The sequence below is a fragment of the Lithobates pipiens genome, unplaced genomic scaffold (assembly GCF_037356315.1).
Source record: "Lithobates pipiens isolate NorthernLeopardFrog02 unplaced genomic scaffold, aLitPip1_a1.2 Scaffold_11, whole genome shotgun sequence".
NCBI lineage: Eukaryota > Metazoa > Chordata > Amphibia > Anura > Ranidae > Lithobates > Lithobates pipiens.
In genome coordinates, this window is record NW_027507696.1 from 15339110 (window position 1) to 15364902 (window position 25793).

At 41.0% G+C, this 25793-nt stretch overlaps 1 protein-coding gene and 2 gene segments (V, D, J or C); all 3 read left to right on the top strand.

Annotated features, from left to right (window-relative positions):
- LOC143960247 (uncharacterized) overlaps positions 1-6048 on the top strand; it is a 181753-nt gene extending 175705 nt beyond the window's left edge. The window contains exons 8-11 of the mRNA XM_077468627.1: positions 91-393; positions 1011-1358; positions 2220-2380; positions 4793-6048. Of these exons, the coding sequence (XP_077324753.1) occupies positions 91-393; positions 1011-1358; positions 2220-2380; positions 4793-4801 (821 nt within the window). The 3' untranslated portion in view covers positions 4802-6048. The remainder of the gene's footprint in view (positions 1-90; positions 394-1010; positions 1359-2219; positions 2381-4792) is intronic.
- Positions 1-25793, top strand: part of LOC143960265 (immunoglobulin heavy constant epsilon-like) — a 418829-nt gene that overhangs the window by 126054 nt on the left and 266982 nt on the right.
- Positions 1-25793, top strand: part of LOC143960260 (Ig gamma-2C chain C region-like) — a 296856-nt gene that overhangs the window by 124586 nt on the left and 146477 nt on the right.

Genomic DNA, 25793 nt, shown 5'->3' on the forward strand with positions numbered 1-25793 from the left:
CAAAGACCACTGTGATTCTAGTGTACATAGTTAAATGTGTGTATCTATATCTTCATGGAAGCCAGAATTAACTTTCAGATCATTTTTCAGAACACTTCTCATTACCTGATGGGTACATACAAAAACCATCCTTTAAGGACTTATTTCTTCTAAAAAGTGCCAATGTTTCATGTAAAACGAACCTTCCTTATGCTGACATACACTGGATACTTAATGGAAAGGAAAAGTTAAGCGAGTACAATAACGAAAAAAAGAAACCTGGCAAATTGTCCTGGATAGAAAGCACCTTGGAAATAAGCTTAGAAGAATGGAAAACGGTCTCCAACCTCTCCTGCAAATTGCATCCACCCAACAATGTACTGCAAGAAATTATGACTATTACACGGTCAAATGGTACGTTGACTTGCAAAGCTCACTTATGCTTGCTCTACTATAGATTAATGTGATTTTGAATATTGTCTTATCCCTTATAACATATTACAAAAAAAACTGAGAACACGCGTTTAATATTTGTATTAGCATTTATAGCCAATTGGTGTTCTTCATATTATTTCATAAAGCCAAATTCTGGGCATTAGAACGCACTAGGTTTAGAGCAGTAAATATGCTTAAAGTGTATTTCTTTCCACTTTTGCATCAAAACTGGGATAATATATACTTTATATCTGTTATTGTTCCCGTTTCTGTAGTATGCGAATGGACATATGCAAAAAATAGAACGTTTTACACAGTTATTGTCTCTTGTGCGCAACAGGCTATATGGTAACCCATTTAAAAAAAATTGTAGAGCAAATAAAGTAGTAAACAGTTTTTTGCCATGGTGAATATCCAGTCAGCTTTTATCTTTTGTTTGAACCAACATTAAAGCAATCTGATTAGTCACCTCACCATGGACAAGTTCTTCACCTTTATGACAAACTTTCTTTAATAATAGAACCATAAGAATTTGATAGACTAGTTACATAATTGTTCATAATTTACTCATTGTAACATCTATTAATACATTATAGATCCACGTGTGATAAAAGCACCAAGAGTATATGCACTTGTAACTAATGCCGAGAATGGGACAGAAGAAGACCAGCTGAGTTTAATTTGCCTTGTGAAAGCATTTTATCCAGAAGACATTTTTGTAACCTGGAATGTTAATGACACCATAATCAAGGAAGATTTTCCAAACTCAGAAGATGTCACATGTGACCATAAAAACCAACAATGCTCATTTGTCAGTCATTTGTCCATTTCAAACGAAGACTGGGTTGCAGGAAAGATTTACATGTGTCAAGTGGCTCATATCTCCTCTGAATTCTACTACATTAAAAATATCAGCAATTCTAATGGTGAAACTACACACCCAAGTATGTGTTGCAGTATCTCAAATAAATCAACAATTTGTGTACAAATAGTTTACTCATATACTATATTAAATGGAAAAATCTGACAAGCTCTGTTTTTTTCTGCCTCTGTTTGATTCCATTACTTATAATGAATATATGTGATCATGAATTAAAATAAAATGTAACTCAATCTGCTAACCAATAAACAGTTATTAATATTTTTCTCAGTGTTGGCTATCAGCCTTATTCAACAAAGACTTCTTATTCTTAAGTACCAATTGACAAGTGCAGAAACCCAAAGTAATTAATCAGAATCTATCCCGTATTGACTTAGATTAAGAGAGTGAATTCTGATTCGCTGCTGTCAGTTAATTAGCACCAACGAAATATAACTATTGAACTCTTAAGGGGTTCAGCAAATGGTGAAATTTCAATCACTTGGCATTGCTTGAAACCCCTTTGAGAGGTAATGAGAGACAAAACACACTTATCTCAAAAAAATATTCTGAATGACTTATGCCAAAAACCTAAACCTAAAAGTTGCTTGCCTAACATTGAATAAGGACGGGTTCACATTGATATGCTGCGGTTCAGGCACAGCACGATTATGTGCGCGTTTTACATGCAGTTTTAGGTGCACTGCCATTGACTTCTATTAGACCATGCATTTTTTAAAAGCACATCAAAGATGCAGCATACTGGACTTGGATAAACTTTCATTTGCCCAAACCACGGTGCACCAGTGTGAACGTGGCCTAATGATAATTCAACATATTTCTCATTATCAATATTTGCCTATTTCCAAAATGACTAAGTTATTAAAGCTTTTGTTACTCTATAAAAAAAATTGAATAATGAAATATGGTTATGTTCTATTTTCAGAAAAACCTTTGTCATCTGACAATTCTTCTGTCTACCATGATGATGGAGGAGAAGACCTTAGCGATTCGGAAGAAATTACCAATATATGGACAACATCATCAACTTTCATTGCTCTCTTTTTGCTGACAATAATTTACAGTGGTTGTGTCACTTTTGTAAAGGTAATTATAAACTAGTTGTTCTACAGTGTAACTAATAAAGCAAGAGGAGGCAAATAATCTCTTTTCACTGTGAATCTTACAGTTTGAGACTAGTAACGTTTGCCCAGTCCTAGAACGGCCAAATCAGTATTGCACTTTTTTGAACTGTAAGTGCTGTTAGTTATGTATTTCACATGTTGCCATGTTGCTTCATAATATTTTAGTTTAAAAATGTTTTATTAAGGCTTTTGAAACATGGGCCTTCTCAATAAACACACTTTAGGGCAGACACGCACACATATGCCATTGTCAGGGCATAAACATGCCTACACAGTGTGCATATATGAATCTTAAATAAAAAAATATGCGAATAGTGACTTCAAATATCAAATGTGCAATTGAAATTCTTGTTCACTTTGAATATCCCATCAATTGCAGGTAAACTAAATAAACAGGACTTTGATCTTCACATTGAATAACTGAAGTGAATATTCACACAATTTATTTTGAAGATTCTTAACTTCTGTCTGTGTTTGATTTAATTAACTGGTAGGGCATGTTCACTTTGCAATTTTTTGGATTTTCATTTAGCTTAGTGAATGAGGTGAAGCTAGGTGAAAAATTGATTTCCCAAAATAATCATTGGTGGATGTGGATGATTGATAGGTTGATTGATAGGCCCTCTTTAGTCATAGGCCATATATCATGCATAAAATGTGTAGTTTGCGCTTCTATAAATAGAGCAGCTGGCTGGAAAGGATAGACTTTGTTGGTGAGGTTGCTTTACTAAAACTGTAGAGTGCAAAATCTGGTGCAGTTTTGCATAGAGTCTTTTCATAAGAATCTGTGACAGACCCTTAGTTTTAATAACCCTCACAGCATCAAAAGATTATGGGGACAAAGGTGAGGATTTCTAATAATAGAAGAAAAGAACAGGACGGTAATACTATGCAGTTATAGTGCCACATCCAGTATTAGAAGCAAAAATAAAACTCCCTATGGTGGACTTTAAAGGCACACTAAGTTAAAATTGAAAAGTATTGAGAGTATTATAGTTCAAAAATGATTTATTCATAATTAAACAAAGTAGCTAAAATATGAATATAAAAAGTATAAACAGTTCATAACATTGTCACCATATTCTGAAAAGACACATATGAAATCCTCTTGCACCTAACACGTTTCGGAGTACAGTTTCCTCCTTCTTCAGGGGTGTATGAAGAGGAAAATCTATAAATAACATAGTTGAAAAACAATGAATGTCTGACAATATAAAATTGCAATGAAAATAACGGTTGTGAAAATAATTAGCGAGTACACTTACATCTGTTTTTTGGTGACAGGGTGAATTCAACATTCCATCATGTTACGTTTACAGGAAAGATATATATATCAGTAAGAACGGTATTTGCTGACTCTCTACTTCAATAGCATAGGCATCATAAGATGTTTTTTTAATCTATATGGTGTTCAAATCACCCAGGGAGCCAATTCCCCACTCCGTCCACATCCCACAGAGGGGGAGTTGCCAGGAAGACTCGCTGGGGTCTGAAGTGGAGGGATTCTGCCTTTTATTGCAGGATCCCTCAACTTCCAGCCCCAGTGCAAGAGAATTTCATATGTGATTTTCAGAATATGGTGACAATGTTATGAACTGTTTACATATTCTATATTCATATGCATATTTTATCTACTATGTTTAATTATGAATAAATCATTTTTGTACTATTATACTCTAAATACTTTTCAATTTTAACTTAGTGTGCCTTTGAAGTTCACCATAGGGGATTTTTTCTTTTGCTTCTAATAATAGAAGAGGCATCAGCACAAGGGACAAATCCTAATGACTGAAAGATATGCCCCTTCTGCTAAATGTTCTATTGTTAATTTTGGCTGCACTTAGGCTTTAACATTTGTGGAAGCAAATTAAACATAATACATCTTGTTTGAACCTGTTAGTAAGCCCTGAGTCTAAGGCCATATGAGCCTGTTTTTTCATTCACACAGCACCTACAAAGGGGAGGTTGTAAAATTGAAAAATAGGAAAAAGTTCGGAGACACAGTGCAGCTATTGGAAAAAAGGCAAAGGTAAAAATGCGTGAGCCAATGGGTTTGTGAAGCAGAATGTGCATAGGAAGCCTCTGGTACTGCTAATAGAAAACAAGAGGTGCCCCTTCACAAGGTAGAGCTGTGAGTGGGGCATGAGCACTGTAAAAAAGAGCGGACAGGGAGCTGGAATATGCTCTCACAGGGTGTAAAACGGTACTTGAGCTAGAGTCCTCAAAGGCTTCTGACTTGAAACAGTATATGCTCTTCTTTATTTATATTACAAAGCATTAGAAACAGGAAATGCTCATCTGTATTTATAATACAAAATATTATTCAGGGCAAAATTGTATTTTCTCTTTTTAATATAGTTTTTGTTTATTTTAGGTTAAGTAAAAGTCATTGAAGTGAAAACCCAAACTGTGAAGTCCATCAAAGTTATTAAGAGTTTTCTGCATTTTTTAATGATGTATCAATAAAACTGTGAGGGTATGTTAAAAGAAAGGAATACGTTAATACAATACAGAAATTGTTTAATCTGAACTATAGAAGTTTAACTGCAACCGAGTAAATCATGGCAAGCATAGCATGGATATGTATTACAACAACTGTCTACTGATGCTAGACATGTGCGGTTTGTTTTATTCCAAATTAATTTTTGGACTAATTTTTATTATCCGGAGATTTGGATATATACAAATACTCAAATTACAATATAAACAAATTTTACCGAATGCTCCAAATAATGTAATGAAATTCATCCAAATTTTAGAAATTCGGACTGAAATTCAGATTGAAATTTAACATTGAACTCCAGTCGAATTCTAACTACACATATTGCTGAAATCAAAGATTGTGGGGGACTCAGAATCTGGTGCAGCTGGGCATGGTAGCCAATAAGCTTCTAATTTCAGCTTGTTCAATTAAGCTTTGACTATAAAACCTGGAAGCTGATTGGTTTCTATTCAGAGCTGCACCAGATTTTACACCATGCAGTTTTAGTAAATAACACCCTGTGTGTTTTAATAGAGTAACATTTCGAAATAATGCTGTTTTTGTTAAGCCAAAGATGATTAAAAGAGTTATTGTAATCATTTGATGGAGATTTTTCTTTTGTTTGTTCACTTTGCTGCATTCAAATCGAAAACAATATAACATTTTCGTTTCGGCCGATTTGGAAATTTATTGATTTGAATGTTTCGATTTGAAAAAAATCGGTAAATTCGAAGAAAATTTGAAATATGAATTCCGAATATGAATTGAATGAATCAACTGAATTGAACTAAATAACTAGACTAACTAATCAAAAGGAAACAAATCCATTTTTCTCACCATGCACATGTCTAACTGATGCATGACATGATGTTGAAGGATGTATTCAAAATTAATTATTAGATTTATATAATACATAACCCTTTTGTTAATCACAGAAATACCTAATGCTGGGTCTTTAAAGTCATTTTTTTTATTTGCATAGTTAGTACATTTGTAATGCTGTAAAGCCGTAGAAATTTAGAACCTTATGAATTGTAGTCTTGCTTTCTAGTTGTGACCGATTTACAAATAAATTGCTTTCCAATTTTGTAAAAGATTGTGGTGCTGTTGTTATAATTATTCTTAATAAAATAATTTTTTCCAAATAATTTTGTTGTTTAAGGCTACAGTGATTTAATATCCCTTAACTTTTATTTATTGCAAAAATGTAATGTATAGACATAAGATTAAATAAATTCTCCTGCTTAGTAAAAACAAGCAATTAAAAATATTGAATCGCAGCAGCGCTTGGGTCAACCAATAGTTAGTTGACTCATTGATTTATCTACAAATATACAGTCAAACAAACTGCAAATGATAAAGTCTATGATCTAAGCATCAGTAAGCAGAGACTACAATCCGTGATGGGTCTAATCGGTGTGTCTAAGCCCTTGTACACACAGTCGGAGATTCCGACAACCAAATCCGTCGGAGAAATTCCGATGGATTAATTCCGGAAGTGATGTTGCATATACACGGTCGGACTAAGTTGTCGGAAAATCCGATTGCACATAACGTGATGACATTATTTTGTTACGACGGGACTACGTTCAGGCTAGTAGCCAATAGCTTTGGTCTAGGAATTTGATCTGAGCATGCATGGCACTTTGTCCGATCAGAATTCTCTACACACAATCGGACAAAGTCCGATCGGATCATGTTGTCGGAAAGTTTTATAGCCCAGCTCTAAAACTTTGTCCGTCGGATATTCCAACGGAAACAGTCCAATGGAGCTCACACACAGTCAGATTATCTGACAACACGGTCCGATCGGACTTTTTCCGTCGGAATGTTCGACTGTGTGTACAAGGGCTTACACCTGATGCATCTGATGATTAAAATCATTATGCAATGTAAAGTGAGGATGCTTCTCCCGTGGGCTCTGGCACTTTGTCCGTCGGAGTAGGCCACACATGATCGGAGTATGTCCGATAGGAGCATTTTGTCGGAAAATTTTACCGGCAAGTTCGAAAACTTGGTCCGTCGGATATTCCAACGGAAAGAGTCTGATGCAGACCACACACAGTCGGAATATCCGACAAAATGGTCCGATAGGACACATTCCGTCGGAATCTCCGACCGTGTGTACAAGGGCTTACAGCAAGCCGGTAAGCACACCAATCACTGCGATATTCCACCTCGTGCTCCCCATTACCCCTTTGGGGTTCAAACTCACCAAAATGATGTAATCAATATGCCTTAAAGCGATATCGATCCCCAGGCCTTATCATAGTTTTGAGCCCCCAGGGATCAGGTAATCCAGGCACAAGGGGGGGAAATGACACTCCACATAGGGTAGATCCGTTTTGACTTTTTTATTGAGTTTTAAAATTCTTCAAAATAATTCCTTGAAAATTAACACTGCTCCCAAAGTTCAGTTAAACATAGATTGATGTCAGACAGCCTGTATCCAAAATAATCATCCGTTATGACTGCATAGGAACCCGGTATCTCCACTGAATCCTTGGAACACAGCGCACACTACGTTGCTTCCGGTCACCGTGAAAACACGCCCTGACCGGTTTCATCATCCAGACTTTGTCAAAGGGTGTAATATCACAACGCGACATCCTGGATTAAATAGCACACACTATGAAAAAAATTTAAACAATGAGTGTATGAAAATATGAAAAAGTAAAAAAAAAGAAACACAAAATCCCTGAGCAGGAAATGAGAAAAAAGTGTGAGTGGCTTCAGAAAGGACTTCTGCCTACCTTCCATGTGTATAAAAAAGTGTGAGACCAGGGATGTGGTGTTGCTCTCATGGTAAAGGATTGAAGAGTGATTTCCCGGCCAGACCCCAGCTGATATAACCGAGATCCAGGGCAGGACACAGACACTCTAAGCCCCTGTACACATGGTCGGAGATTTCCACAACCAAATCCGTCGGATTTTGGCCGTCGGATTTTGTCCGAAACTGTTGCATACACACGGTCGGACAAAGTTGGCGAAAAATTCGATCTTTCAGAACGTGATGACGTAATTTCGTTACGATGGGACTACATTCAGGCTAGTAGCCAATAGCTTTGATGTAGGAATTTGATCTGAGCATGCGTGGGACTTGGTCCGATCAAAATTCTCTACACATGATCGGAGTATGTCCGATCGAACCAGTTGGTCGGGAAATATTTCCAACATGTTGGAAAATTGGGTCCGACGGATATTCCGACGGAATCAGTCCGTTGCATTCCACACACAGTCGGATTATCCGACGACACGGTCTGATAGGACACATTCCGACGGATTCTCCGACCGTGTGTACAAGGGCTTACAGAGCTGCAGCCACCAGTCTCAGAATTTACAGACTGATTCTTCTGTCCTACGAACAGGAGAAATCAGTCTGTTTTTTTCATGGTTACTGAGATAATTGGAGGCTTGCCTGCCCCCCGCCCCACTGGTGCAGTCCTTCCTGACGCTCTCCTCCCTGCTGATGAGCAGACAATGACAATGCGAGTGGCTCTCTTATTATGCTCAGAGTCAGAGAGCAGAGGGAGGGGGGAAATTCTCTCACTCCCACACTCCGCCCAGGGCACCCGCCCCTCTCGCCCACCCCTTGTACCGGATCTGAGGGGAGGCACTACTGCGCTTCACAGCTCCGGACCAGGCAAAAAGGGACAACCCTCCCCTCAACCCACACACACATCCAGATCAGGCTGGAATATATCAATTTTTTTTCAAAATGAACAAAAATATAGGTTTAGTATACTAAATGTGTGAGTTATAAGTGTGTATATATATATACTAATAATTAAAGCCAATATTAAGATACACAATTCCTATAAGTAACATTCTTGGGGGATGTTTTCAACTTGCACATGAAGTGATGCACCTGTAGGATGTATGCATCTGCAACTGACAAAAAAGCTATTGCCACTAAATAATCTCCTATCCTACTGGTTTGCTATCTTTAAACAAAGTGGCTGGGAAATTCCAGCTGATATCATCATGTAGTCAATTACATCAGCCAGCATCACTGGCCAGTTTATTGACATTCAGTAGTCAGTGGGTGAGCTGTCGGTTGTGGCAGGAGTCTGGCATGAGGAAATCATTAGCATGGGTTGTTGTAATTTTGTCAGTGGGTCATTAGGGCTTCATTCACAGTAAAACAACATCACTGGATGAAGTGATTGGCGTTACATTTACATTGTGGAACATGTTTTTAGTTTTTCTACAGTGTGTGTTTATTTACGTTGTCATTTTCTTTCTTTGTAAATGAGTAGCAAAGGATACTATATACCCTTTGTTCATTCATTCATTCACATAAGGGCAAGGGGAAATATCTGGGAGCCCCTTTAACAAGGGGGACTTCCAGACTACAATAATGCCCCCCCTCACAAACCCCCACATCCACTAGGCCAGGGATATGGGGATGAGACCCTTGTGCATTGGGGTGGAGGGCATATACTAGCTGGCACTCCCTCCCCATTCAGGCTGCATGCCTGGATAGTGGGCTGGATTCGATTTTTAGGGGAACCCCACACTGTTTTTTTTTTTGCATGGTGTCTCCCTTAAAATGAGATACCAGACTCATATCTAGATTAAGAATCCAATATGGAATTTGGGGGAGGGATTCATGGCATTTTACAATTTGAGCTGGTGCGGAAGGCCTGAAGCATAATTTTGTGGTGGTAGTTATGCTGACACTAAAATAATAACTTTCCGCTAAACATTAACATTCCTAAATATTAGTAGCAACCCTGACCCACTAGAATGACAACATTTTGCATTACATGTGTGCATGCCTTATGATTGATATGGTGAGGATGATAGAGAACCCTTGACTGCTAAGGGCTCTGAAACACAACTAAGAAGAGTCTATTTGAGATTAACTATTTAAAGAGGAACTGCAGTCTGCTCACATAATTTGTAATAAAAACATCTTTGCCATTATGAAGCTTCCCTCCAAGCACTTTGCATACTATTTTATATATACTGCGATTCTGTACTTGCCAAATATGCTGCAAAAATCTCCTTCCACTTAGTCTGGCTCCATCCATTTTACCTGTGGGAAAATAAAGGTGCTGCCTGTTCACTTCCTGGATTTACACAGACACACATCTACAACTCTGCAGCTCTCATTGGCCCTCCTATGACTCATCCCCCCTCCCTTCCTGGCAAACTATTATGAGAGTGAGAACTGTGCATGATGTCACAAGCCTAGGCTAATGACCAGTCAAGAAACAGAAAGTGGGCTGTATAAGTTATTTACTGGCAGAAAGAAAATGATGGTCCGCTTTAAGTTATGCAAGTCAGAACTTGCAATTAATCAGACTAGCTTACACTGAACATTACAAGTTGGGCAAATATAGGTTTATATGTGTAACAAATGTGTGAGTTGTAAGTAGGGTTGCACCGATACTAGTATCGGTATTGGCGGCAATACCGAGTAGTATCAGTACTCGTGCAAATTCACCAATACCTGAAACCGATACTTTCAGCCTCGGTTCTTTGAGCCATCAGTGGGTCTCCCGTGTTGACAGCTGAAGTGTTAAAGAAGTTCGGCAATTGGAGCTGTCAAAAAAAAAAGCGCCCAGCAATGTTTAACAACACACAAACTATTTTTGTATCTTTCTGTATCTTTCTGTTTCTTCATCTGCAGATCAAAGGGATGAACAATTGCTCCTCTGTTTAACCCCTTATTAACCCTTAATTTACTCTAATCAGCCTTAATTAACTTCCTATTCTCCTCCATTTAATTATTATTTTCCATTTTTTTTTGTTTTTTGTTCACATCTATTTTTTAAACAATAAACAATTAAAGCCTTTTTTTGTATGACTTGTTAGTGAATATTTTTACATGTATATATTAACATATATTTACACATTTCACATTGAAAAAGCACAAAATTAAAAAAAAATGTATTTAATTTGTAAATAATTTTTCAATGCTTTGTACCATTGCTGACAGCTGAAGTGAAAACAAAACAGTTGCGGTAGGTATCGGTAATTGGTATAGGCAAGTACTAAAAAAAAATATCGGTGCTAGTATTCGTTGATGATATTGGTGCATCCCTAATTAAAAGACCTGCTCCCTGCTAAACAATATTAAACAAAAATGTTTTTGCATTGTTATACAGTATATATCCTCCATGGTAGTGCCCAAAAGCTTGCATATTGGCTTTGAAAATGGACAGGATAAAGTTAGAAAATTCAACTCCCATACACTTCAATGAGATTAAGGTGCTATCTTGTGGGTTTATTAAGTGTTCAGTGACCATCTGACAAACTGAACTGTACTCGGTTCTCTTATCACTATAAATCAGGAAAAAATACAATATTCAAAGTTTTGATATCTGCACAAATATTTTCAGGCGCATGCATCTGATCTAGAAAAAAGAAACCATGTGATTTTGTAAATCATATTATTCCAAGCAAAGTGCATGTGTTAAAGGCTATATTCACCTTTCCAAAAAAAAATAATAATAATAAATGCACATCTTTTGCAGAAGAAAATGTGGATTTTTTTTTTTTGAAGTGTACAGAACATTGCACCAATGAAGCGCGGATGCAATGTCAGGCTCCTGTACACACTGCATAGAGCTCTCTAACTGTTCCTTTGTACAGACAGACAGTTCCTGAGCAGTGGGCAGTGTGAATGAACTACGAGCGTGCTGATCAGCACACTTGTAGTTTATTGTTACTATAAGCCGTGGTGGCGGATGGTATTTGTAGTTTATTCATTCACAGATTCATGTGAATGAATGGCACAGATGTGCGAGCTCAACTCACACAGCCATGCCATTTTCAAAATGTGACAGTGGGTGCAGGGAAAGAAAATCCCATCGGCTGTCACAGTGGGCAATTGGGGGATGAGCAGGGGTGCTGCATTAACAACATGTTACAAGTCACAGCCTGAATAAACGTTGCGAATGGTGGACGCATTCTTTAGGCAGCATGAGTTTTAAAGTAGCTTTTGTGAAAGTGGGTGTTAAATGTACCTAAGAGATTCAAGGCTACATTTTTGCTCTTCCTTTGTGTGGTTCAAAAACCCAGACTGTGGAACAATCCACCAACCTGTTTCTCAAACAAATGATCAGCCTCAATGTACATTTTTCATTTATTACTCCTGTTGCAAATGTTATATTTAGCTTTTTTTTTTCCAATTCCAACTCTAAAGTATGGTGATCTTGTATCTGTATTTTTATTACCGGTATGAGTGACTTTGAAGTGGATTTACAGGCAAAGAAGTGTTTTTTAGAAAAGCATATGGGAGAAGCATTCTAGTATCAGGGACTTTTAATTGCTTCAATTACTCTAATTAATTACTATGATCTAAACTCAAAGATAACTTTTGAAAAAAATCTATTCACCACCTTGATGCCCCATGTATCAGGTGATCTCACTGAGGCTTCAGACTCTAATCTTTCTCTGGACCAAATTGTAGATTAATCTACATATAACATTCCTCAAAACATAGTCACAAATTAGCAGAGCTTTTATATGAACTTGATCTTTTTGATTTGTGGAATGAAAAGAATCCTTCCACTGGATACTAAATTCTCTATTCGCCTGTAAAAAACAGTTCTCAAGAAGAGATCATTTCTTTTTACCATTCAATATGATCCCAACGTATCCTTTGTGTGTATCTTATCCTCCTCCTCATAAAACCATGATCCAGTCATGATCCCCTTAACCTTCATAGAATCCAAAGCAAACCAATTTCACTGGTGACTGAATGTCTTTTAGGTAAGTAGGCTTTCTCTGATGATATAGATGTTTACATTAAAGACTTCTTTCACTTGAATTAACCAGAGGACACATCTTCGCCTAATAACTGGTCCACTCATAATGCTAGCGTTTGATGTCATATAATACAACTGTCCTTGAAAATTAATAAAATTAGCACCTCACTTTTAGAATCCAAGTCCAAAGAATACAAATGCTACTAACAAAACACAAACATAACTTACACAAAGACATTTGCAAGAAATTGAACAACTACATATGGAACTAACCAATGCCTTAGTAGGCAGAAAAAACTTTGACTTAAGCTAAACATTAATATTTTAACCAAAGAGATAAACCAAGAACACCGTTAGTATATAATCTGAACCCTAAAATGTATATAACTGCATTCCAAAAATTAGACTTTCCAAAGGCAACATCTCAGAAAATCCATAAGCAATTATACAAGATTTTTTTTGTATAAAACTAAAGTTTACAAGCAAGCAACATCTTTCAATAGGACCAGATTAGATTTCTCCTAAATATTGAACATGTGCACACTGAAATATTTTGTTTTGGAATTTCGTTTTCATCCGAAAATTATATTTATTTAGTTACTTCAGAAATTTGTTTTTATTTATTTTGTTTCGTTAAAAAATGCACTCGTCCGAAAATCCGAAATAATTAAGGTCGAATCTGTCATTGAAGGCTTATGGTGTCTGTCAAATGTTCTAAGAAGATTCGACTGAATGACTTTTAGGTGGAAGATTCGACGGAGCAGCTAAACTGTACGACGCTGCTATCATATATTACCGGTTGAATGTTCCGCCCTACAAGCTATAGTAGAATTCTAATGTTGTATGACACTAGTAATAATTATATTTATTAATCAGTCAACCAACATTCGAATTCTTCCATAGCCTATGGGCGGAGCATTTGACCATAAATGTCTGCTCGCAGTGACTGCTTCATTAAATCTTCATGTCGAATCTTCATGTCGAATCTTTTATCTCTATGTCGAATAATCTTGGACTAATAGAGTTAGGTTAGGATCATTCAACCTTTTTTGCTATTGTCTCTATAATGTTGACTCTTTTCTCTCTATGTCGAATCTTTTCTCTCTATGTAGAATAATCTTGGACTAATGGAGCTAAGGTTAGGCACATTCGACCACAGGTTCGATGGACACAGATTGCTATTGTCAGCGAAAATACTCAAAATTCGGACGAAAATGCATTCAGACGAAAACGAATACACATGTCTACTAAATAAACAACATGACATTTACCAAGCACACAGACCTAATGGATAATGAATTCTCTATGGCTGAAATCTTAGCTATTATCAAAGAAAACACCAAAGCCCCGGTCCAGATGGATTCTCTAATGCTTACTATAAAAAGATTCCATAGCTTTTAACTCCTCATCCTAGCTTATTTTTCAGTAGTATTAGAAAGGGTGGTGGCGGATAATACATTTTTTAACAATGTAATTCCCAAATCAGGTAAAGATACTTCAGACATACAGTTGCTAACTTCAGACCTCTCACTCATCAATTGTGATATCAAGATAATGACCAAAATATTGACAATATTAATTAATTCCTGTCAAAGAATGCATGCAATTAGAACAGGCAGGATTTGCCAGAAACAGGCAGGAACCAGATCAAACCAGTCGAGCGATTGACCTCATCTCTGTTATACAGTTCAACTGAGAATTGTATCCCAACAGACTAGCTAATGTTTTTATCTACTGACCCACTACCCCACGTAGGAGCCGCTAAGTAGATGCCAGGATCCCTTTTCGCAATAGTTTCCTCACAGCCAGGAACACAATTCTGATCACTCTTTAGACTCATTAACCAGGCTAGGGATATGCTCTTTTGATGCTTTATTGAAAACTGTGATAGGTACAACTATCAACAGATAATGTACTCATGGACTTCATTTGGACATATAGAAGAGGAATGGAGTACCATAAAAATAACTTTATTATGTACCATTAAAAATCTATTACACAACAATAAAAATTACTTTTCACAGAAGGGTTAATATAGGGGTGACAAAAGAGGTAACCCCTGCAAGGTCTTTGGCATATTCCCATGTGGTGGATGTCATTACTTCCCCTTTATCTGTAGGAACAAAATTATTGTGTTACCCAGTGGTAGGAAGTATTTGCCCAGACACTTTGAAAAATTTAAAACTGCTGGAGCAATACATACAGTATGTTTCTTTGCCCAAGTGGTGCATTCTATGTGGGCAAAACATGCAGGCCTTGGTGGAAGAGATTTCATGACCAGACCCCGACAATTAACAACGATGACAGCTCTAGCCCATTGGGTAGACATATCATGGTGGACCATAGATATCAGGTCCCCTTATTAAAATTGTTGGCTCTTGATCTTATCTATAAGAACACAACTTTGTCTCTGGGGATAGGGATTAGGATTGATTAGAACTATATCACATTTTGTATTCCCTACAGTCTTCAGCCCCATTGGGTATATTTTGGCCCTTTGTGCGATGAGTGTGACTATTTTGAAGCTATATATCTCAATGACGTACTGAGTTTAATTTTTATTGTTGTATATAAACCCCTATGTGGAGAGTAATTTTTAATGTTGCGTAATTGATTTTTAATGGTACATACAAAATGTTCCTATGGTAAAAAATCCTAGCACCTATCTATGAGGGTTAAGGATGAGCCGAACACCCCCCTGTTCGGTTCGCACCAGAACCTGCGAACAGACCTAAACTTCGTGTGAACTTTAGAACCCTATGAAAGTCTATGGGACTTGAACGTTCACAATCTAAAGTGCTTATTTTAAAGGCTAATATGCAAGTTACTGTCCTAAAAAGTGTTTGGGGACCTGGGTCCTGCCCCAGGGGACATGGATCAATGCAAAAAAAGTTTTAAAAATGGCTGTTTTTTCAGGAGCAATGATTTTAATAATGATTAAAGTGAAACAATAAAAGTGTAATATTCCTTTAAATTTTGTACCTGGGGGGTGTCTATAGTATGCCTGTGAAGGGGCGCATGTTTCCTGTGCTTAGAACTGACCCTGCACAAAGTGTCATTTTGCAAGGAAAAAAAGTCTTTTAAAATCACTTTTCATTGTCGGCTCCCGTAATACAGAGAACACTCAATGAGTGTTCTCTGTATTAGCCGACAATACATTCATTGATAAAAAAAAAGCGTGGGGTTCCCCTAAATTCAATTACCAGGCCCTTCAGGTCTGGTATGGATATTAACCACTTCAGCTCCGGACCAAAAAACACCTTAAGGACCAGAGGTCTTTTTGCAATTTCGCACTGCGCTGCTTTAACTGGTAATTGCGCGGTCATGCAATATTGCACCCAAACGAAATTTGCGTCCTTTTCTTCCCACAAATAGAGCTTTCTTTTGATGGTATTTGATTGCCTCTGCGATTTTTTTTTTTGCGATATAAATGGAAAAAGAGCGAAAATTTTGAAAAAAAAAGATATTTTCTTCTTTTTGTTATAAGAAAAATCGAATAAACTAAATTTTAGTCATACATTGAGGGCAAAATTTATTTAGCCACATGTCTTTAGTAAAAAAAATGTCAATAAGCGTATATTTTTTGGTTTGCGCAAAAGTTATAGCGTCTACAAACTAGAGTACATTTTCTGGAATTTACACAGCTTTTAATTTATGACTGCCGATCTCATTTCTTGAGGTGCTAAAATGGCAGGGCAGTACAAATCCCCCCCAAATGACCCCATTTTGGAAAGTAGACACCCCAAGGAAATTGCTGATGGGTATGTTGAGCCCATTGAATATTTATTTTTTTTGTCCTAAGGGATTGAATAATGACAAAAAAAAAAAAAAAAAATTTTTTACAAAAAGTTGTCACTAAATGATATATTGCTCACACATGCCATGGTTATATGTGGAATTGCACCCCAAAATATATTCCGCTACTTCTCCCGAGTATGGCGATACCACGTGTGTGGGACTTTTTGGGAGTCTAGTCGCGCACGGCACCCCGAAAACCAATCACCACCTTCAGGATTTCTAAGGGTGCAAATTTTTGATTTAACTCCTCACTACCTATCACAGTTTCGAAGGCCATAAAATGCCAAAATAGCACAAAACCCCCCAAAATGACCCCATTTTGGAAAGTAGACACCCCAAGCTATTTACTGAGAGGCATGTTGAGTCCATGGAATATTTTATATTTTGCCACAAGTTGCGGGAATATTACAAACTTTTTTTTTTTTGCACCAAGTTGTCACTAAATGATATATTGCTCACACATGCTATGGGCATATGTGAAATGACACCCCAAAATACATTCTGCTGCTTCTCCCGAGTACGGGGATACCACATGTGTGGGACTTTTTGGGAGTCTAGTCGCGCACGGCACCCCGAAAACCAATCACCACCTTCAGGATTTCTAAGGGTGCAAATTTTTGATTTAACTCCTCACTACCTATCACAGTTTCGAAGGCCATAAAATGCCAAAATAGCACAAAACCCCCCCAAATGACCCCATTTTGGAAAGTAGACACCCCAAGCTATTTACTGAGAGGCATGTTGAGTCCATGGAATATTTTATATTTTGCCAAAAGTTGCGGGAATATTACAAACTTTTTTTTTTTTTTGCACAAAGTTGTCACTAAATGATATATTGCTCACACATGCTATGTGCAGAAGTCAAATTACACCCCAAAACAAATTCTGCTGCTTCTCCCGAGTACGGGGATACCACATGTGGGGGACTTTTTGGGAGCCTAGCCACGTACGGGACCCCGAAAACCAAGCACTGCCTTCCGGATTTGAATATACAATGCTATAAAAAACAAACTAACCAGAGTCACCCGTAACACTTATACGGTGATCAGTGGTGAAAGGGTTAACTAGGGGCAATCAGGGGGTTCAAATTTTTATTAGGTAGTATATGGGGGTCCCTGGCGCTATATAAAAACCTGACGGGGAACCTAAATAACTAACTGGCTAACCAGCGTCACCAGTGACACTTATACTGTGATCGCTGGTGAAAGGGGGTGAAAGGGTTAACTAGCAGCAATCAGGGGGTTAAAACCATTATTGGGTAGTATATCGGGGTACCTAGCGCTATAAAAACCTGGCGGTGAACCTAAAAAAATAACTAGCTACCTAGCGACACTAGCGACACTGATGCAGCGTTCAGAAAAATTATCGCTTAGTGACACTGGCAAAAGGGGGTGAAAGGGTTAACTAGCGGAAATCAGGGGGTTAAAACCATTATTGGGTAGTATATCGGGGTACCTAGCGCTATAAAAACCTGGCGGTGAACCTAAAAAAATAACTAGCTACCTAGCGACTGTAGCGACACTAATGCAGCGATCAGAAAAACGATCGCTTAGTGACACTGGCAAAAGGGGGTGAAAGGGTTAACTAGCGGCAATCAGGGGGTTAAAACCATTATTGGGTAGTATATCGGGGTACCTAGCGATATAAAAACCTGGCGGTGAACCTAAAAAAATAACTAGCTACCTAGCGACACATGCAGCGATCAGAAAAATGATCGCTTAGTGACACTGGCAAAAGGGGGTGAAAGGGTTAACTAGCGGCAATCAGGGGGTTAAAAACATTATTGGGTAGTATATCGGGGTACCTAGCGCTATAAAAACCTGGCGGTGAACCTAAAAAAATAACTAGCTACCTAGCGACTGTAGCGACACTAATGCAGCGATCAGAAAAACGATCGCTTAGTGACACTGGCAAAAGGGGGTGAAAGGGTTAACTAGCGGCAATCAGGGGGTTAAAAACATTATTGGGTAGTATATCGGGGTACCTAGCGCTATAAAAACCTGGCGGTGAACCTAAAAAAATAACTAGCTACCTAGCGACACTAGCGACACATGCAGCGATCAGAAAAATGATCGCTTAGTGACACTGGCAAAAGGGGGTGAAAGGGTTAACTCTAGGGGCAATCAGGGGGTTAAATCTTTATTGGGGGGTGATAGGGGGCTACCCTGGACCTAACACTAACTGTCCTGACAGTTTTTACTGTCACAACTGACACTGAATGCATTGATCAGTAAAGAAATGATCAATGCAATCAGTGACACTGTGACTGGGGGGGGAGGGATCGGGGGGCGATCGGGGGGGGGGATCGGGGGGGGTTTGTGTGCCTGTGTGTACCTACATGTCAGTGTAGTGTTGGTGCACACTTACTTTTACTGTTCTCCTCGTAGTCCGGTCAAAAAGACCGCCCCGAGGAGAATGACATCACTTCCTCCTTCCTGTGTAAACAATACACAGGGGAGGAAGCTTCTCATTGGCCAGGAGCGATCCAGAGGGGGTGGCCGAAAACCAACGGCCATCCCCTCATCACGGAGCGCTCCTGGACCGAATCGGACCACCGTAACCAGCGGGAGGGGGTCCGATCGGACCCCCCACCCGCTGGAAGGCAATCACGTAGATGTACGTGATTATGCCTGCCTGTGCCATTGTGCTGACGTACAATGGCAATACGGCGGTCCTCAAGTGGTTAAGGGGAACCCCGCATCAAATTTAAAAATAAATTTGACGTGGGGGTCCCCCTAAGAATCCATACCAGACCCTTTATCCGAGCACGCAACCTGGCAGGCCGCAGGAAAAGAGGGGGGACGAGAGAGCGCCCCTCCTGCACCATACCAGGCCACATGCCCTCAACATTGGGAGGATGCTTTGGGGGTCTGTGACCCCTCAAAGCACCATGTCCCCATGTTGATGTGAAGAAGGGCCTCATCCCCACAACCCTGGCAGGTGGTTGTGGGGGTCTGCGGGGGGGGGGCTTATCAGAATCTGAAAGCCCCCTTTAACAAGGGGACCCCCAGATCCCTTCCCCCCTGTTTGAAATGGTAAGGGGGTACAAAAGAAAGAATGAAAAAATTAATTCCCCTTGGGGTTTTCAGGCAGCAACAAGAAGCAGAAATAAATTTGTAAAAATATATTTATTTTATTTGTTCAAAGGCATAATCGCCATCATGAATTTAAAATACAGAAATACAGACTCTGGTATATGTTATTACAGCATATCAATGGATAAACGATATATGCATCACTTAATACAGAAGTAATTACAGGAACAATTTACAAATACATAAATTTTTCAAAAACTACAACTAACACCCCTGCTACCCCGATGCATTTCGACCTTCAGAGAGTCAGGGTCTTCTTCAGGGGGGGGGGGACAGAGCCCAAGCAGAAGGGGTGATTAAATTATGTATTCTGCAAACAATTAAAGGAAAATAAACTTTCAGTAAAAAAGTTTTTACCAAAAAATTAGTTAATTGTCATAGCTTATTTTAGTATTCACAGTAATATTTACCAGTTCCACTGAACCATTACTGTTCAACCAGAGACTTTTAATAAAATCCCGTTGGCACGGGACTAACTCCCCTCAGCCAAAGAAAACCTGGCCGAGGGAATCCGGGGACGGGAAGCAACAAATGAAGTGCTCCCTCCTCCCCTCCCCATGCCGGGAAGTCAGCTAAACCCCCCGATGGAGCCTGACCCCAATAATTTCAGCAGAACCTTAATGCTCAAGAGGAATCACATAAAGTGACAATGTGCTAATAAATACAATACATGTGTCAATAGTAATACATAATATTATCATAGTAATGAATACCGCCACTGTTGTTTCACTGCTTCTTCCATGGTATTTTCATAATAACAATCCAACTATGATCCTGGGGAAAAAAGAGAACGAGGAGAGAGGAAGACAAAAACAGAGAAGGGGAGAAGGGGAAACAGAGGGAAGAGAGAAGGATAAAGACTGAACCCACACTGTGGCTCCATCTTGGGATTCAACCAAAAAATATATTTTTGTACATTCACTAGTATTATTTTGTTTCTATTCCCTCATCTTATTGCCTTAACTAGTATTTCCTGAGGTATAACCTTTTAGGAAAGGTGCAAACGAGATTGCTTCATTTAGGCCCGGATATTGTGTGGCCTGAAGTGAATATATCCACTTTTGTTCGATTTGTAACAGTATCTTGTTCCAATCACCGCCTCGTTTGGGAATATGTACCCTATCGAGGGTGAAGAGAATTTTTGGCATGATGTAATCGTGATTTGTGACCATATGTCTGCCAATGGGGAGGTAGATATTCCCAATTTGCATGCTATATGCGTGTTTAGAGATTCTACACCAGAATTTTTGTTTGGTCTTTCCTACATAGTAGGCCCCACATTCACAAGTCATCAAATATACGACCCTGACAATTTACAAAATGTTTAGGTCGATAAATTTGACCATTGGGTAGCATAAATGTTCTCTGTTTTCTTAATGGACAGTGTGCACAACTGCCACATGGGAACGTGCCCAGTATTGTACAATGTTTTTTATTAAATTCCATAAACTCACTCCTTACCAACCTGTCCTTTAAGGACGCAGCTCGTTTATACATAATTGAGGGAAGTGGAGACACAAAGTGCCTCACCATCTCATCATCTCTTAGAATCGGCCAATGTCTTTTGATAATAGTATTAATCTCTTTATGCTGTGCGGAAAAACGCGTTATAATGCGAGTCTTGCCGTCATTTTGATTTTTGCCACTATTAGTCTTCAATAGTAAGGAATCTCTGGTTTGCCCAATAGTTAAGTTATACGCCCGACAAAGGCAGCTACGGCTGTAGCCACGATCAAGTAAGCGACTTTGAAGATTGCCTGCATCAACTTTTAATGATATCTCACTGGTAGGGATGAGCTTCATGTTCGAGTCGAACATACGTTCGACTCGAACATCGGCTGTTCGCCCGTTCGGCGAATTCCGAACGTTATGGGCCGTTCGCGCCAAATTTGTGTGGCGCTCACGGCCCACAATGCACTGCGTCATCGCAGTGCATTGCTGGCTCATGATTGGCCAAGCATGCACTGTGACCCCGCATGCTTGGCCAATCACAGCGCCAGCAGCGAGGAGAGCCATAATTGGCCACAGGCAGGATGCCTGTGGCCAATCATAGCTCAGGCTGTGTAGTACACGCCCCACACTATATAAGGCCGCCAGCACGGTGGCCTAGTGTAGTGCTTTGGCGTCTGAAGCAGTTAGTGGGTGTTCTGTGTACCTTCAACACAGTACACACCGATCGTTATCGGCCGATTTTCGATCTTGCTCTTCTGTAGTGGTTGTTGTCTGCTTGCCCTGACTGCAGTATACACCGCTATATTCACCTCACCTATATAGCTAGTGATCTATCTTTTATAATAGAGCTTGCAGTCAGTAGTGTTAGGAGCTTGTGCGTGCTGTCTGCGTGCTCTGTACCCAGTACACACCGCTATATCCACCTACATAGCTCTTCTCTATTTGAGCCCACTTGCCATCTGCAGGAGTTATTGGAAGTTGTGTGTGCCTCCAGCACAGCACAGTATACATCTGTATATACCCCTTTATCTCTGGTGTTCTATAATAAAGGCATCTGCAGGAGTTAGTGGGTTTTTTGTGCCTCCAGCACAATATACACCTGTATCTACCCTTTATTGCTGTTCTCTAATAGAGGCATCTGCAGGGCTTAGTGGGTGTTGTGTGACTCAATTACAGTATACCCCTTTATCTCTGGTGTTCTATAATAAAGGCATCTGCAGGGCTTAGTGGGTGTTGTGTGACTCCATTACACTGCTGTTTTACCCAACTCCCTTCAGGCCATTACCATGTCTGGAAGGCCAGCAAGGAGAGGCAGACAGGCGCGAGCCGATAAAAGAGGGCAAGCAGGCTCTGTGTCTAGAGACAATAGTGCTGGTCGTGGATGCGGTGCATTGTCATCAGCACGTGGCCATGGGACACGCTTGTCCTTCTTTTCGGCAGCTGGACATGTTAAACCGCAACATGCCAACGACTTGGTAGAGTGGATGACCAAGCCCTCTTCATCCTCCTCATCCTCTCTCACCCAGTCTCAGGGTACTAGCAAAGCAGCTGCCAACGCGTCGTCTTCCCTCCTCTCAATGTCATCATCAGTGACTCCTTCCCTAGACCCACCACGTCCTCCTGGGGAGTCTCCTGAACTCTTTGAGCACAGTGTTGGGTACATGCTCCAGGAGGATGCCCAGTGTTTTGTAGACCCTGATGATGACACTCAGCTAGAGGAAGGCAGTAGCGTGAGCGCAGAGAGAGGGGATGCTCAAGAAGGACAGCAATCTGGCAGTCATGTTCCACAAGCTGCAGCATACTGCCAGGTTTGCTACAGCGATGAAGAGGGAGGGGATGATGAGGGCACTGACTCCACGTGGGTGCCTGGTAGGAGAGAGGAGGAGGAGGAGGAGGAGGAGGCACATGTCCAACGAGGCAGGATGCCCTCCGGAGGCCAGCTTAGGGGCAGCACACCGACTGAATCACACCGCAAAGCTCCGCCTGTGCAGGGCGCTGCCTCTGCGCGTTATTCTAAAAGTTCTTTGGTGTGGGCCTTTTTTGAGACGAGTGCATCAGATCGCACCGCTGCTATTTGCAACATATGTCTCAAGCGTATCTCGTGTGGCCAAAACATCAGCCGCTTGGGCACCACATGCTTGACCAGACATATGTTGACGTGCCATGCAGCTCGTTGGAAAGCGTACCTCAAAGACCCACACCAAAGAACAAAGCGGACCTCTCCTTGCTCCTCATCAGCTGGCATCTCCAACCCCACTAGACCTTCAGTCCTCTCTGAAACCTGCTCTGAGAGGAATGAAGGTGTAGAATTAGGTGTGTCACAGCCAAGTGCTTCCGGGCACTCTGCTAGCAGTACACCCACATCCGATTATAGCAGGCAAATGTCCCTGCCCCTGCTGCTGGACCTGCGAAAGAAGTTCACTCCCAGCCATCCACATGCCCAGCGGTTGAATGCTAGCTTGGCTAAATTGCTAGCACTTCAACTGCTGCCTTTTCAGTTGGTAGACTCGACCCCCTTCCGTGAGTTTGTACAATGTGCGGTTCCTCAGTGGCAGGTCCCCAAACGCCACTTTTTCTCACGGAAGGCGATTCCGGCTTTCTACCGGCATGTGGAAGGCAATGTCCTTGCCTCGCTGGATAGGGCGGTCAGCGGTAAGGTGCATATTACCGCTGACTCATGGTCCAGCAGGCATGGACAGGGACATTACCTGTCTTTCACGGCCCATTGGGTCACTCTTCTGGCAGCTGGGAAGGATGCAGGACAAGGTGCAGTAGTGTTGGAGGTTGTTCCGCCACCACGCCTCCAAAATGCTACTATTGGTTGTGACACACCTCTCTCCTCCACTCCCTCCTCTTCTTCTTCCTCCATGGCCTCTTCCAGTGCTCTGTCCTCAGAACCAGCGGTGCTCCGTAGGCGTTCCAGGGGCTACGCAAGTACGCAGGCAAAACGATGCCATGCCGTGCTTGCGCTGGTTTGTTTGGGGGACAGGAGCCACACTGGGGCGGATGTTTTGTCAGCTCTGCAGGGGCAGGCCGAGAGGTGGTTGACGCCACGCCAGCTTAAGCCAGGAATGGTGTAGCTCACGTCCTTAACCTGGTGGTGCAGCGGTTCTTGGGCAGGTACCCTGGCTTACAGGATGTCCTGAAGCAGGCCAGGAAAGTCTGTGTGCATTTCCACCGATCATTTAATGCCTGTGCTCGGCTAGCTGCTCCAAAAGGAGTTGAACCTGCCCAAGAACCGCCTTATATGTGACATGCCCACCAGGTGGAACCCAACGTTGGCCATGCTACAGTGGCTGCATATGCAGCAGAGGGCCATCAATGAGTACCTGTGCGACTATGGCACCAGGACAGGGTCAGGGGAGCTCGGTTTTTTCTCACCATGCCAGTGGGGCATGATCAGGGATGCATGCACTGTCCTGTCACTGTTTGAGGAGGCCACAAGGATGGTGAGCAGTGACAGTGCATGCATCAGTGACACTGTACCTCTTGTCCACCTCTTGGAGCATACGCTGCGTGGAATAATGGACAGGGCACTTGAGACAGAACAGAGGCAGGAAGAGGAGGACTTCCTTGCCTCTCAAGGCCCCCTTTATCCAGACAGTGTTCCTGCTTTGCCACCCATCACACAGGAAGATGATGAGGAGGAGGAAGAGGAGGAGGAGGATGATTGTGTCAGCATGGAGGTGGAGGCTGGCACTCAGCATCAGCAGCAGCAGTCTTGTAGGGATGATTTACAGTCCCAAGAAACACGTGGACTTGTACGTGGCTGGAAGGAGGTAGCTGCGGATCATGTTGCCCTTAGTGACCCAGAGGACTCCGGACCGAATGCCTCAGCTAACCTACGCTGCATGGCCTCCCTGATCCTGCAAAGCCTGCGGAAGGATCCTCGTATTCTTCGGATCAAGGAGAGGGACCATTACTGGCTGGCCACTCTCCTTGATCCACGGTACAAGGGTAAGGTTGCCGACCTTATCTTGCCATCGCAGAGGGAGCAGAGGATGAGAAATCTCCGGGAGGCCTTGCAGAAAGGTCTGTGCAACGCGTTCCCAGAGACTGGGAGGTTACAAACTCCTGGTCCTGGACAACGTGTTGCTGAGGCATCGGTCAGAAGGAGCGGTGGAGAAGGTGGCTGTCTGACTGATGCTTTCAGACAATTTTTTAGTCCGCAGCCCCAAGGTATGATCGGTTCCAGCAACCATCGCCAGCGTCTGATTTACATGGTGCAGGAATACCTAGGGGCAAGGTCAGACTTGGACACCTTTCCCACCGAAAATCCTCTGGCTTACTGGGTCTTGAGGATGGTTCACTGGCCAGAGCTTGCACAGTATGCAATTGAGCTACTGGCCTGTCCTGCATCCAGCGTTCTTTCGGAACGCACCTTCAGTGCTGCTGGTGGCTTTGTTACCGATCACAGGGTGCGCCTGTCCACCGAATCAGTTGATCGACTGACCTTCATCAAGATGAATCAGTCTTGGATCACCCACAGCTACCAAGCACCTGAAGCTGATGTAACCGAATAATTTTTTTTGAAATATCACATCCCTTCAAGACTGCCTATGCTGATGCTGAGTGACTGTCCTGTTATGTTGATTGTCTAGACTCTCCCTCCTCCGCTGATATGTTGGAAGAACATTTATGGTTCTGGGTTATGCCATCAGCCCAATTTTTCTGCCCCTGTTTAACAGGGGCGTTTAAGTACAAATTTTTGATGTAATGCTTTGCAGCAGGGCTAATTCCTGCAATAAAACTAGAGTATATGGGAGAGGTTGCAGTGTGGTGGCACCAGCACCAGTGCCTAAGGCCCAATTTTTCTGCCCCTGTTTA